At 47.7% G+C, this 12,876-nt stretch overlaps 1 protein-coding gene across 2 annotated transcripts in view; it reads right to left on the bottom strand.

Moving 5' to 3' along the window:
- RHBDL3 (rhomboid like 3) overlaps nt 1–5,672 on the bottom strand; it is a gene marked incomplete at both ends in the record, with an annotated part of 59,104 nt that extends 53,432 nt beyond the window's left edge. For both annotated transcript variants that reach the window (XM_084298237.1, XM_084298238.1), the window contains 2 exons: nt 1,959–1,982; nt 5,553–5,672. In XM_084298237.1, the coding sequence (XP_084154363.1) occupies nt 1,959–1,982; nt 5,553–5,672 (144 nt within the window). The remainder of the gene's footprint in view (nt 1–1,958; nt 1,983–5,552) is intronic.
- Between the last annotated feature and the right edge of the window lie 7,204 nt (nt 5,673–12,876).

The following is a 12,876-nucleotide window of genomic DNA, read 5'->3' as shown; positions in this document are numbered from 1 at the left end:
CCCACTTCCACTCTGCACATACGTCAGGCCAGGTCATACCTCCCAGCGAGAGCTGCAACTCTTCTCAGTTTCAACGCGCAGACTTTCTCTAGCTATTACGACATTATCGTGTTTCACGGGGATGCCAGTCAGAGCTAAACAAAACGCTCCCCTCTCCTACCAGCATGGAGCTGCTGGGAATAGCAACCTTGTTCCATGACAAACAGTATCTTGCGATTTGCTGCAGGGCTAATTGCATTGCATTGCTGATACTGCGCTCAAGGAAGACGTCAGCGCCTTGGCTTTGCCCACAGGCAACAAGGACGTTATTGATTTATTCAGGACTTACAACTAGTTGTCACAGGTTGCATTCTCTTTGATAATAAAGCCTTACAGACAAGGCTTAAATTTCCACTGCAGCCCTAATTGAAACATAGCTAATTATCAGAGTCCTGCCTTTGCAGCCCATTCCCTTGTTCCTGTGGTAATTTTCTGTAAAACCAACAGTCAAACTCCCCTCCCTTAAACAAAAAAAAAAAAAAAGTGGGGGGGACAGAAAAAAGGAAAAGAAAAAAAAAAGACCTCTACTATGCAAGCAAGTCCAGTGGGAAATTACCCATTCCTCTCTTTGAGCCTGAGGTAGCTACCAGCCAAGATCCCCATCCCACAAGGACTCAATGACTTCAAAGGATGCTTGTAGAATCAGACTTCAAATTAATGCCAACTTTCAAGACAGAAGAGAATTCCAAGTGGCTGAAACATTCAGCTCAGACCACAAACAATTTATCTTGAATCAGTCTTCTGAGTGGCACCATTCCCTCTGAGCCCCAGAAAATTCAAACACACCACGCAATTTAGGTGCGATCAACAATTAGAGTAATCTAATTCCCAACTGCCAGTTGCTTGACTGTACAACAACAAATGAACTGCGGTCCAGACACGTGGATTAACAGTTAGTCACAGCTAACTGGCTACAAACGAGTACTCATCAGAGCAGGCAGTCCAGTTATTAGCTGAACGACAGCAAGACCCCCAAGGTACCAAGGACATCCTTTCACAGAGACTGCACTACAGCCTTCAGCTGTAGAAGCAAGAATCACCACCTTGTAAAGTGGGGACAAAAATCCCTCAGAACTTTAGGACTGCCAGGTCAATGTCAGCATCAGAGTAAGTTCGCTTACAGTAGGTGACATTTACACGCACACACAACAGCACAAAAGTTTATGACATCCAGAGAGTGGTGCAGCTTAAAAGCAAGTCAACCCTAGAAAAATCCTTCAGTTTATAGCTGCTTCACATTTCAGCCTGGCAGATGGAAGGAACACCACAAAGCAAACATGTCAGTTAAAGCAGCTAAAAGCATAATTTACAAGCTAGAATCCACAACCCAAATTCTCAGCAGCTATAACTCAGAGCTCTATAGAACGGTGTGGATCTCAGCCAGCTATGGATCTGACCAATGGCATTTATCGGGTACAACCACAGCCTTTGGTACAGAAGCAGATACTTTGCTAATTCTGTGGAAGTTAAAAGCTGCGGGTCCTCCCCTGGATCAAATAGATGCTATCATGCAGAAGTCAGTTCAGCAGCTGGGGAACCATTTCACAGAACACGGTGCTGGTTTTACAGGTCCTAGTTTGTCTGCCTCAAAGAGTAGGCGATCCTTTAATCCCCAGAGCAGGGATAGTGCAGCTGGCAGCAGTCGGAGCACCTGCTGCAGCGCCTCGGCTCAGCCCCTGTGCTACAAGGGATGGTCAGCCTGGGCCCGCTTCTCCTCCTGGCTGCTCTGATGAGAAACTGAGAGAAAGGCCCAAAGCATTAATGACAATAACGACTTGCACACCAGCACCCTGGGAATCAGGAACATGGAGCTCCTAAATTGTATGGTAAAAGCACGGAAAATCTAGTACAGAGGAAATTAAGTGCGGGCTACACTCTTTGCTCATAAGACAGAGACAATACATCAGTTGTTCACATACCTGATCAAATAGGGCTTTCCAGTGCTGAGAGGCAATGCATAAGGGAGGAAAAAAAGAAAAAGAAGGTATGAGAGCAACGACATTAACACGCAGCAAACTGTAGAATTATATTCTAACAGAGAAATAACCAAATGATCTAGTGCCATTTCCAACAGCCTTCTTCATCCCAGAATCACCTATCCTTCCGGGGGAGGAGGCAGGGGGAATCTACCAACCACAGGGAGTACAGTTTTCATTTACAAATCCAAATTAAGACAAACTCGGAACATTCATGTGTTAATTCTGTTTTCTTCTGCTTTGACTACTTGTGAGCAAGTAAGGAATAAAAGGCTTTTTATCCACAGGGATCAAGACAGCTTGGTGTATATTGAGGGGAGGGAGGAGTTAGCAATGTTTTTTCAGATCACTTTCTAAGATCCTGTGGCCCAACCGTGACCCATAGACTGCCCTCTCTGGTTGTCAGAGCCTTGCCTGCTCCTAACTCTGGCAGGGACTTGCTGCAAGGCCTTTGATAACCCATCGGTTCTCTGAGCCTCACATGTCCACAGCTGAAAAACGGATAATTCCTCTTGCACAAGGTGGAAAGGGGGATGCCTGGGACTATATTTACCCCTACAATTTTTGTTCCAGATCTGCCTGAAAAGCTGTGCACAGAAAGAAGGTCCACTTCAGTGCAGACAGCCACGTGAACACTCCACCAGTCCTTGTCACTTGGGAACAGAAAAAACAAGCTGATGACTGGCTCTGGTTTATGCTCTGTACAAAGACCGATGTCAAACCACACAGCCCCACAGAACTGAGGCAATTCCTAATGAAGTGCTTACTTCTCTCTCCTAGCTCTTGGATTTGGGGTCAGCTGAGAAGAGATCAACTTCCATGGGGCAACAGTGATCCAGGTAACCACTGCTTAGATTCCCCCTGAAAAAACCTGCACATTCCCAGTTCTCTTGTCTGAAGCGTGTTGTTGAGCACAACACTTTGTTTCTGCCTCATATATCTTCCTAGAAAAACAAAATGAGAAAAATAATAACAAACATGAGCCTCATAAAAACAAGTCTCCTCACTATGCTATATGCAAAGCAGAGCTCTGGTAAGAGCCTTACCCAGTCCTCCCAAGAATATTTCCTTTCACATGGTAGGCAAATCTAAAGCAGAACTGACTGGAGAGACAGTGGGGTATCAGGCCACTGAATTTAATCAGTTCAGCTGCTGGCTCCCCTCCTCCCCACGTCCCCATCCATTTATAAACTCCCATTTATCATCATAAATCAGCCCAGCGCTTTAAACAGAACATTTTGGGACTGCCTCAATGCTGGCTTTGTGGAACACTGCTCCAAGAGCTGTAATGACATCACAGCTGAGCTGTTACACGCTGTCAGGGCTGTGACAGCCAAACATCCACAGTGTAATATTTTTGTGGTTAACAACATATAAAGAACTGACCTTGTGACAGTTCTTGCTGGCCAAACCAAAGAGCTTACATCAAGCTCTCAAATGTAATAATAGAAAATCAACCCCCAGTAAGGTCTCGGGGGGCACAGAGCAGTTTGAATTTTCAGAGAAGATGCTCTGTAGCTTGCAGCCTGCTTGTTTTAGCAGGAAACCCTTGGCTGTGGAGAAGGAGGGCATTTATACCACTTCCTGCTCTTCTGACTTGCAGATGATACATGATACCTCAAGCTTCTGTCATATCATCTATTGCCAGGTCTCAGCAGCTTCTCATAAGCAAATGCAACTGTGGGCTCTGGCTCTGTTTTCTCGACTGCAGAAAACAAGGCACAAGAGTCAAATAATAATGCAGATCCCAAGGTAAGTAATAGTAGGACACCACGAGCTGGACCAGACCCAGGCTGTCCTACCTCAAGGTCAAGCAGCGCATCAGCAGCAGAACTAGGATGAGAATCTAGATTTCACCAAGGAAAGCTCACAGCCTGTCTACTGTCTCAGGAGCCCAATCCTGCCAGGCACTCAGCTTCTCCTGGGCCCCTGGCAGGATCAAATTGCTAATGGCTGCATTCTTGTAGAGGCTGGAGGAACTCCAAGGGGCCCATGTGTATCACAACAGGAAATCTTACTTGTAGACCATCCAGACAAGCACAAAATTTGTCAGGGAATAAAAGGTCACAGTCTGAAATAAGCAAGCACAGGGACTTGGAAACCTGGACTCCTGGAAAACCATCCCTTCCCAATGAAAACTACACGTACCCCTGCTCAGGCATGCTCCAGTGCAGACTGCCCAGCAGTGTTACAGCAGAGTACAAACTGCATCACATGTTCCCTGCTGAACGTGCAGCACTCAGGATTACAGCCTGGGGAAAGCAGCTCTACCAAGTAAGTGCACTTCCTCTGCTTGCCCTCTGGGAGGAAAATTCAGCAACCGAATTCTAGGGGATTCAGAAGGAAGGACCGGAGGAGCAGGAGCAGGTGCTGCCCTTAAGCAGCCCCCTGCAGGTTCCTCTAGCAGCATCATAAAAGTAGAGGCAAAAGGGGATGTGCCATTGTGGGAGGCTTAGTTTAACAGCACCCCTTTCGTGCCTGTGCAAGGTCTGGGAGACAGCTCACTTCAGCAAGACATTCAGTATCACTGCTTCATCCCTCCACAGGCAGGAACAGAGCCCGCGCTTACCTCTGCAGACTGAGCAGAGGCTTTGCACAGCCCTCATCCCAGCAGAGTTTGCTGGGAAGGAGAGCTGCAAGCAGTCCAGGGCTGCACCAGGAATGCGGATCTGTTCACATTCACTCCCTCCCAGACAGGTGCACAGCGAGCTCCTGCCTCCAGCACCGGCAGATGCAGAACTACCACCTCAGCTCTGCAGGCTTTGCTGCTCAGCCTGGCAGGAGCTGATTCAAAGCACGCAGGACCACTTGGTGTCCTTCTAGGCTGGGTGAGCAGAGGAGAGACAGCACCAAGTTAACCCATCCCCGGGTGAAATCACAGCTCAGAGGGTGGAGAGAGGCTATCAGCCCTGCCAAACTTGCGTGGAAAAAAAAAAGAAAAAAGAAAAAAGAAAAAAGAAAAAAGAAAAAAGAAAAAAGAAAAGAAAAACACGAAAAAAAAAACTTCCTCCTCTGTTTGTAGGTCGGGGGCTGGAAGAGGGAACAGGTTCTTAAGAACGGGGGTGTTCCACATCTGTCACCCTCCGAGTAGCTGGGACTCTGGAAAAGCTCGCTGTCCCCAGGAAGCCCCTCAAGCCCAGACATCAGCTCCTCTCCTGCCTCTAGAGCCGCCTCTGCCCGCAGCCCGGTCCCTCTGCCCCCAGCCCTGCCCTGCCCGGCCAGCCGCAGCTGGCTAGCAGCCGGGTGCGGGCGGCCAAGGAGCCCGGCGGGGCAGTACCGGGGGGCTCCGGGCTGGGGCGAACAGGGGGAGAAGGGGACTGCGCCCCAGGACGGGGCCGGCCCGGCGGCTGCCGGAGCCCCCCCTCGCCTGCCGGGGCTGGGAGCGGCGGGAGGGCGGCGGGGACGGGGACGGAGCCGGCGCCTGGAGGGTCACCGGCCCCGTTCCTCCCCCCGGCCCGGGCTTTCTTTATAAATAGCGTGAGCCGATTAACCCGGCCCGGAGGAAAGGGGCGAAGGCAGCGAGCAAAGGAAACTTACATCCTCTGCGGCCATAGGTAGGACATCCTCGGAGTCGAGCACCTCGATTTCTTCCGCTTCTGAGCTGGCAGCCACGGCAGGGGAAGAGCTGGCGTGAGGCTCCGGCAGCCTGTCTCCCATGCTTGGAAACGGTCCCCCCGCAGCCCCCGCCCCCCCACCCGCCCCCCTTTACTCCCCAGATCCTTGAAGAAATTAAACCTAGCTGCCGCTTGGCAAACTTTCAAGCGCAGCCGAGCCTGCTGCCTTCATGACTCCCGCAGGCGGGAGGGGAGGAAATCCTCCATCCAGGGAACATCCAATTAGCGGGGGCAGCGCAGGCGGGCGGCATCCCGGCGACGGGCTCCGGCCGGGGCAGGTGACCCCTCCCCGGGGCGGCTCGGCCACCTCTCGCCTCCCCTCGCCTCCTCCCGCCCCGGGCACGGCCCCCGGGGGCACGGCCAACCCCCCCCGGAGCGGCCCCGGGGGCTGGCAGCGGCCGAGGCCGGCCCCGCAGGGAGGCAAAGCTCGGGGGGAGCCCCCGGGAGCAGCCCCGCTCCTCTAGGGGGGCAGCCCCCCTTTTGGGCGGCTCTGTCCCCCCCTCTCCGAGCTCCCCTTCGGGTTCCCGGTGCCCTGGGTCGGGCTGAGCGAGCGCAGGCAGGTGGCGGGTTTGGGAGCCAACTTCTCCATCCCGGCGAGTCGCAGTGCGGGGTCGCTGTGAGGTTTTAAGCCTTCCCCATCGTTATTCGTCCCTGCGCGTGGAGATGGGTATCTTAACCATCTGGAGCCGGGATTAGGAACTTGGGGAACGCCTCGGTTGAGGGCAGAAATCCAGCAGTTTTAGCTCCTTCCAATCAAGCGCGGAAATAGCCGGCTGGCAAGGGGGAAGGGCCGGCAGAGCCAGGCTGCTCCGCCCGGTGCCAGCGCCCTGCTCCTCTCTGCTCGGCGGCTGCCACAGCTGAGGGCAGCCCCGGGCAGAGGGGGCCGGCACCCCAGGCCAAGTTTTAGTGACACGAGAGCTCTCGCACCGGTGCAGAAACACCTTAGCCACAAGGACAGAGCAGAGCCGAGAGAGAATTCCCTCCTTTCCCTACAAATTTGTCTTAAAACAGAAACAAGAAAAGAAAAGGGAAAACCCCAGGAAAAGCTGTGGAATGGGAAGGGGACCTTCCAGCCAGCAGCAGCAGAGGGTTCAGCAGAGATCCTCTCTCACATCCACAGCTGTCACAAACTCCTTACACCATACTCCTTATCACTTTTGATCTGGATCAAATTTGTCCCACACAGTGATGGGAAACCTGTGCTCCTAGCTATGAGCTAAAGCAGCAGGACAACGTGGTGGTGAATAGCAAAGCATTCCTAACAGTAAAGACCCAGACGGGCTGTTGCCAGTGGGCCCTAGCTTCTTCAACACTAAAATATTCTTCTGCAGAGAAAGGAGAACAGTGCCCAGATCTCTGCAGGTGTCCCCGTGACCTACGCCTGCTGACAGCCACGCAGAGCAGCAGACATCCAGAGCACAGCAACCCACGGGGCCGGCACTAATTTAAGGTCAGGACCAAGGGCTACAGTATCTCACAGAGCTGAGCAAAGTCAAGTAAAAGGAATGATCTCCTCTGTCACCTAATCTGATCCCTTGGCAAAACTAGCAGGAAAAATCAAACCTGCAAGTGATCTGTATTTTGGGAATAAATTAAGAGTTAAGATGATAATCTTATCCTGTATTACTGCCCAACTACTATCCAACTGCCTCATCCTGAACAACTGTTAATGTGCAAGGAGTGCGAAGGTAAAAAACTCCCCTCCATTTATGTTTCTGAGCCCAGCAGATCACAGCCTCAGCCAAGAGATTTTTTTTTTCCCCCAAGAAATGTCCCTTCCAGTACTTGGACCTGAAGAGCAGAATTTTTCCACCTCTGGATTCAGATGGGAAAATTACGACAAAATAAAAGTGTTCAGAAGTCTCCAGTGAAACTGATGAACAGAGGGCTTCTCCCACCTCCATAATGGTTGGACTTAACGATCTTAGAGGTCTTTTCCAATCTAAATGATTCTATGATTACCAAATTGTTGTCCTAAGTTAAATAGAGCAGACCTTCTTAAGGTTTAGAGTGATTCTTTCTGCACGGCATCCACTTCTTGTCTAGAGCCTGCCCAGCCTGCTCTTCCAAAATGAAAGAGCAGGCTACCAAATGCAGAACTTCTGAAAAGCAGTAACCCACCTTATTCATACAACACCACCCCTGCCAAAATATTGCAGGCCATGTACAGCTATTATAAAAACAATCTCTTTTTGATTAAAAACCTAAACCTCATCAAAACTTAAAACAGATGGATAAGCAAAAATATACTATGCCAACAAAAAGAAACAGCAATCGTTAAAGATGTCTTCAGGGAGGAGGAAGGCGAGTTTTAGAAGTAAAGAGAGAATAAATGAGCTGAATTTCAGGGGTAACAGGTTCCACACAGTTGGGGACTGCCATTCCAAGAACTCTGGATTGCCTCTGATTGCAGATGCTAGCAGGAAAATGCTAACGATGAAGTCTAACACAAATGCAATAAACATCAGGGAGAGACGCAAAAAAAACTTACCTTAATATCAAATCCCCATTAAACTGGAAAACTGCCACAAAATTATAAGTTCATTTTTCTCCTCTAAGGAATGTTTTCACTATTGGCAACGAAGGGTTTTTTTAGGGAAATATCTCTGTACATTGCACATATGAGCTAGTGCTGTGCTATAATTGTCACAGAAAGGAAATTATCAGTATTCTAATGAGGAGTTTTGTTACAGACAAATTATCATCTTCCAAGTCTGCGAGAGCCTCTTAATTTAGACTGTCACTTCTCCCCACTGCATACCCTAGTGATTCTACCTTGGAAAAACAGTAATTGCTAGAGACACTAGGGAGCTGTGGGCCACCACAGAACAGAGGCAGACAGAACACACAAGGGCTACAGAAGAAACTTAGAGAAGAAGCTTGAGATAAAACCCCCGATCCGTTTTCACATTCAGTTATGTAGGCAATCTTTTATATTCCTAATACTGCAAACAAAATGTAGAGATAGGTCCTTCCTGCATGGGAAGTGGCTAAAAAGGTCAGCTCATGAATATGCAATTTAAAAGCTCTCAAAGGGACCCAGCCAACATCTGTTAGCCAAGCCTTCTGAAGCAAATCAGAACAGTTTGTTCATAGGTCCTTTTTCCACCCAAAAAGTCCCAAAGGACTTTTAAAAACTGCACAGTTCTCACAGTTGAAACCAAATGGAGAAATCTACATAGCTTGATTACTGCATTGGAGCTCAGACAGGGACCCAGACCTGACAGGCTACTTCTGAAGCAAAATGCAGTGTTTTGGACAAGATGTCAAAAGCACTGCACCCTAGCACGGAGTTAGATAGTGCACACAATTAGAACTGGACCAAGCCAGTCAGATTAACTCTTTTAGACCTGTGAGAATGGTGCAAGATCTTTTAAGATCTTTAAGAACCATAGACTATAGGAGTTGGGGTTACTGTGCCCAAAAGTTAACAAAGGGCTCTTTCAGTATCAGTGATGACGATATGAGCCTCATCTTTTAGAATTAATACAAATCAGACAATATGGGCTGCCTTTCAGCTCCTCCCTAATTCAAGAATGCTTTCTCTCCTGAAGACAAGAAACAGTGGGGAAAAAAAAGGTCCAGTCTCACATCTGACTTCCAACCTATCTTGAAGGATTATCCACCTGGCCCTCCCCATTCTCCTTGTTATACTTACAGATCTTTCAACTCCAGCACTGAAAAATTCCCAGTGCAGACTCTAGTCTTTCTACCTGCTGCTCTGTTCCGCCCCAGTAGCTGTTATTGGTTGCAGCTGGTTCTAACTGTCTCTTTCACTATAGCTGAGGAAATAATTAAATCCACCATTAACCCTTTCTGGACAGTTGTTTTAAGAGGAAACTCTTCTATCAAGTCAGCCTACATGTTTAAAATGCGTCCTTGCTCCTTTTCAACTGTTACCTGATGGGAACACAGCACACATTGATGAATGCATCCCAAATCTAAAGAATTCTTTGAAATGGAGACCAATTAGTAATTCAAGGTTAATTTCCAACTTAAAATCAAGTCATGCTTACAATTAATCCTGAACTGACAGTCTTTCAGACAGGAGGTCAAAGCTGAGGGGTGAAGGATGTTTCTCCAAGGATGATTAAACAAGATCTTTGTCTTCCCAGTGACTTTGTAGCAAGGCCAGGCAATTCACACATCAGATTGAACATGAAGAGGAGATGGGAGTCCGGTTTGTAGAAAAAAAAAAAAATAAATAAAAAATTGTTAGAAAACAGTGACAGGGTCAGAGGAAAGAAAACAAATCACTGTGCAGAGATTGTGAGTGAATAGAGAATTAAACGGGCTGTTGCTCTTTCTCCCCACCAACCAGCACTCAAAAGCAAAAGTTAAACTTTTAAGACTTTCTTCTTTATGTACTCAACGAGTAGAATATTTTCCTCTCACATCAGTGACTACGACTATAATCCTCATGGGATCCTGGAGGTCTTGGCAAGTGAACTTCATAATTCTTACCTCCATGGCATAATTACACAAGTTTTCACAGAGAACACGAGCCACCCACACAAACAGAGCCACAATAGATTTAGATGGGCTCTCTTCCCAGCAACTTCCTCTCCCTAAACCAATGGAGAAGGCCAGGTTTTGTAACAGCACACAGCAAACTCTGGTCTTCACCTGCATGCTGACCCTTGTACCTTTCTTCCTCAGTGACAGAATTGCCCATCTTTTTTTTTTTTTTTTTAAACATAGCTAACAGAAGCTTTTCATGTAAAGTACCTATATTGTGCCTACCCCCACTACGGCATTTCACTTCCAGTTACTAATGAGATCTGTTCATTAACAGACTAGACCAGATTTCAGTTTGAAGTCCTCTCGCTGTTCACTGGTTCCATGTTCCTTCCATAATTGTCCTACAAGTTAACAGCTTTCCCTTTAATGCTTTTTAAGGTATTAACTTGTTCGTGATGACATGAAAATACAGTTCCAAAGCACTTTTCTTCCTCTAGAAAGTAAGGGTTTTCTGAACAGGAGAAATTTGTAGTAGCACAGGGGAATAGATTTTACTAAATACTTTTCAATATTATCATGTATTCTGCTATCAAGACCCTTATAAGGACGTTAGGAAATGGTTAAGATATTGCTATCCCAAACATGCATCTGTTCACTGTAGGCAAAAAATAAAAGGTCTTGAACAATTAGAGCTAAAAATGAACATAATTGCCTGAGTTCCTGAGCTTAAATAATATACATGGAAAATGGAATAAAATCCTTATAATTTGTGAAATATTCATGACAATTATTACTAAGGCTTTGAATGCAATTTCAAAAGTACATGAAGGCATCTGAAACTGAATCAGATTTAAGCTTCTGTGAGGCAAGGATCCTACATGGCACTCTCAAAAGCAGGATTTGGTCTACTAAGTTACTCAGGTGTCCTTAAAAATTGCCAAGCCACTCTACAGACTACTGGCAGTATTCAGTTTTAAACAAATTGCCCTAAAAAGTCAAATGAACCCCATTCACTTAATGAGTGCTCACCAGATCACGGTTTATCAATTTCACTTTCAGGCACTTAAGTAAAAAGAGAATACCTCAGACTCACCAGTAGTGTGATGGTAGCATTTGATGGTCTGAGCATCATTTACTGACTTAATCCAGGAGGGAAGAGAGACGAGAAGTTCGTGCACATCAATAAGAAATGAGATACACTTCACTTCTGCTGCAACAGCAGAGACCTTGTGAGCTTCAGGAAATGGCTGCAAGCGGAGGTATAAGGGGAATTCGCTGCCTGTGAGCAGAAACGCATTAGCGTTACTGAACACATGGGAGGCTCCAGAATCTGGAAATCAAAGAATCTGGTGGGGAGCTGCAGGGTATGTTGTATTTCACACTCTGTCTTTCACATCAAAGTACATCATGCTCAACAGAAGGCATCAGCTAGCTGGGATGAAGCCACTGTCTTCTACGCAGACGAAGGTAGGTCCAGTGTGTGCTGCCTCCTCTTGTGCTTTCTAATGGGCCAGAAGATCCAGAGATCCTCACAACGTTCTCTAACTCTGACTCTGATTTGGGAACCACAAGACATCTCTCAGCCTTGCAATTTCATGTTCTTGTTTTTCTATTCTCCTACTAGTGGCAAGTAAAGTGCACCGGGCAGGTGAAAAGACACAAAGGGCAAGAAAGTACAGGTCTGGGTTTTAGATACCAAGCACAACCCCTTTTCTCCTACTTTTGTATCCAGCTCTTAATTTTCATGTTCAAGCAACACTGCCTGTGCTACTGCTAAGAGAGCAATCAAGGTCCTCTGGAAAGAGAAACTCCCAAATTGCCCTTCAGTCTGAAGAACATCTCGTTATTAAGACTATTCCTTTTCTCAGCTTCCCCCACCTGCTCCTGTAGCTTAATTTGGATTCAAATTCATTCCCATTCCTGCCTTAGAGTACTACCATTAATCGATATAATGAAGGCACAGAGATGGGATAAAACTCCAGTGCGTGACAGGAAGAAGTAAGGGAGGAGAAAACACTTAACTTACTACCTTGTACTGCTAGGCCAGTGACTAGCATGGTCTGCATGGCTGTTGAGGAAGAGAGATGCTTCATTAGGGCTTTACAACACCTCGCCCCATCTGCAGCAATTTCAAATTGAGCAGAATGGATGATAAATCAGATCAACAGCGGGAACCCTGATAAATATTGCAAAGTTGCCAGCTGTTCCACAAAAACAGTATTTCCCCCCCACTAAGAGAAGGTTAGAGAAGCAGCTTACCATTTGTCCTAGCACAGGCTTGCAAAATCATAGTTTTCCCTGTGAGTTTGGTTAACACCTCAGAAATGTTGGCCAGGCCACGGGGCCTGGTCAGAGCAGTCAGTTCTCAGAGCTTTGTGTGGCTGAACCACTGAGACAAGTGCCCACAATAGTCCAGATGTGCCAAAACAGGGAGATTTACTTAAAAATATGGGATTTTAAAAATTACTTCAGGGGAGTATGTTAAAATTATACAGAGGTGATGTTGCTGAGCTTCAGTTCTGGACTTTTGGTCTCCCTCAGCCCCGTGGCACAACGCGCCTCACGGCTGCCCGCGGCTCCCGCCTTTTTCTCCTCAGGGGCCGCCGCGACTTGAGGCGGCTCTGGGACATCCCCGGCCGCCTGCAGCGGCCCCGTCCCGCCGCTCTCCGGGGCTCGCCGAGCTGAGGGAACCGGCCCGGGGCAGGAGGGAGCCGGCCGGGGGTAGCAGCGGCGTCGCGGCCGGCCCCGGGCACCCGCCTGGCTCCCGTCAGGTCAGAGCTAGGCAG

This window comes from Netta rufina (assembly GCF_964035555.1).
Source record: "Netta rufina genome assembly, chromosome: 19".
In the NCBI taxonomy this organism is placed as follows: Eukaryota; Metazoa; Chordata; class Aves; order Anseriformes; family Anatidae; genus Netta; species Netta rufina.
The sequence above is the reverse complement of the archived record's forward strand: the minus strand, read 5'-3'. Positions and strand labels throughout refer to the sequence as shown.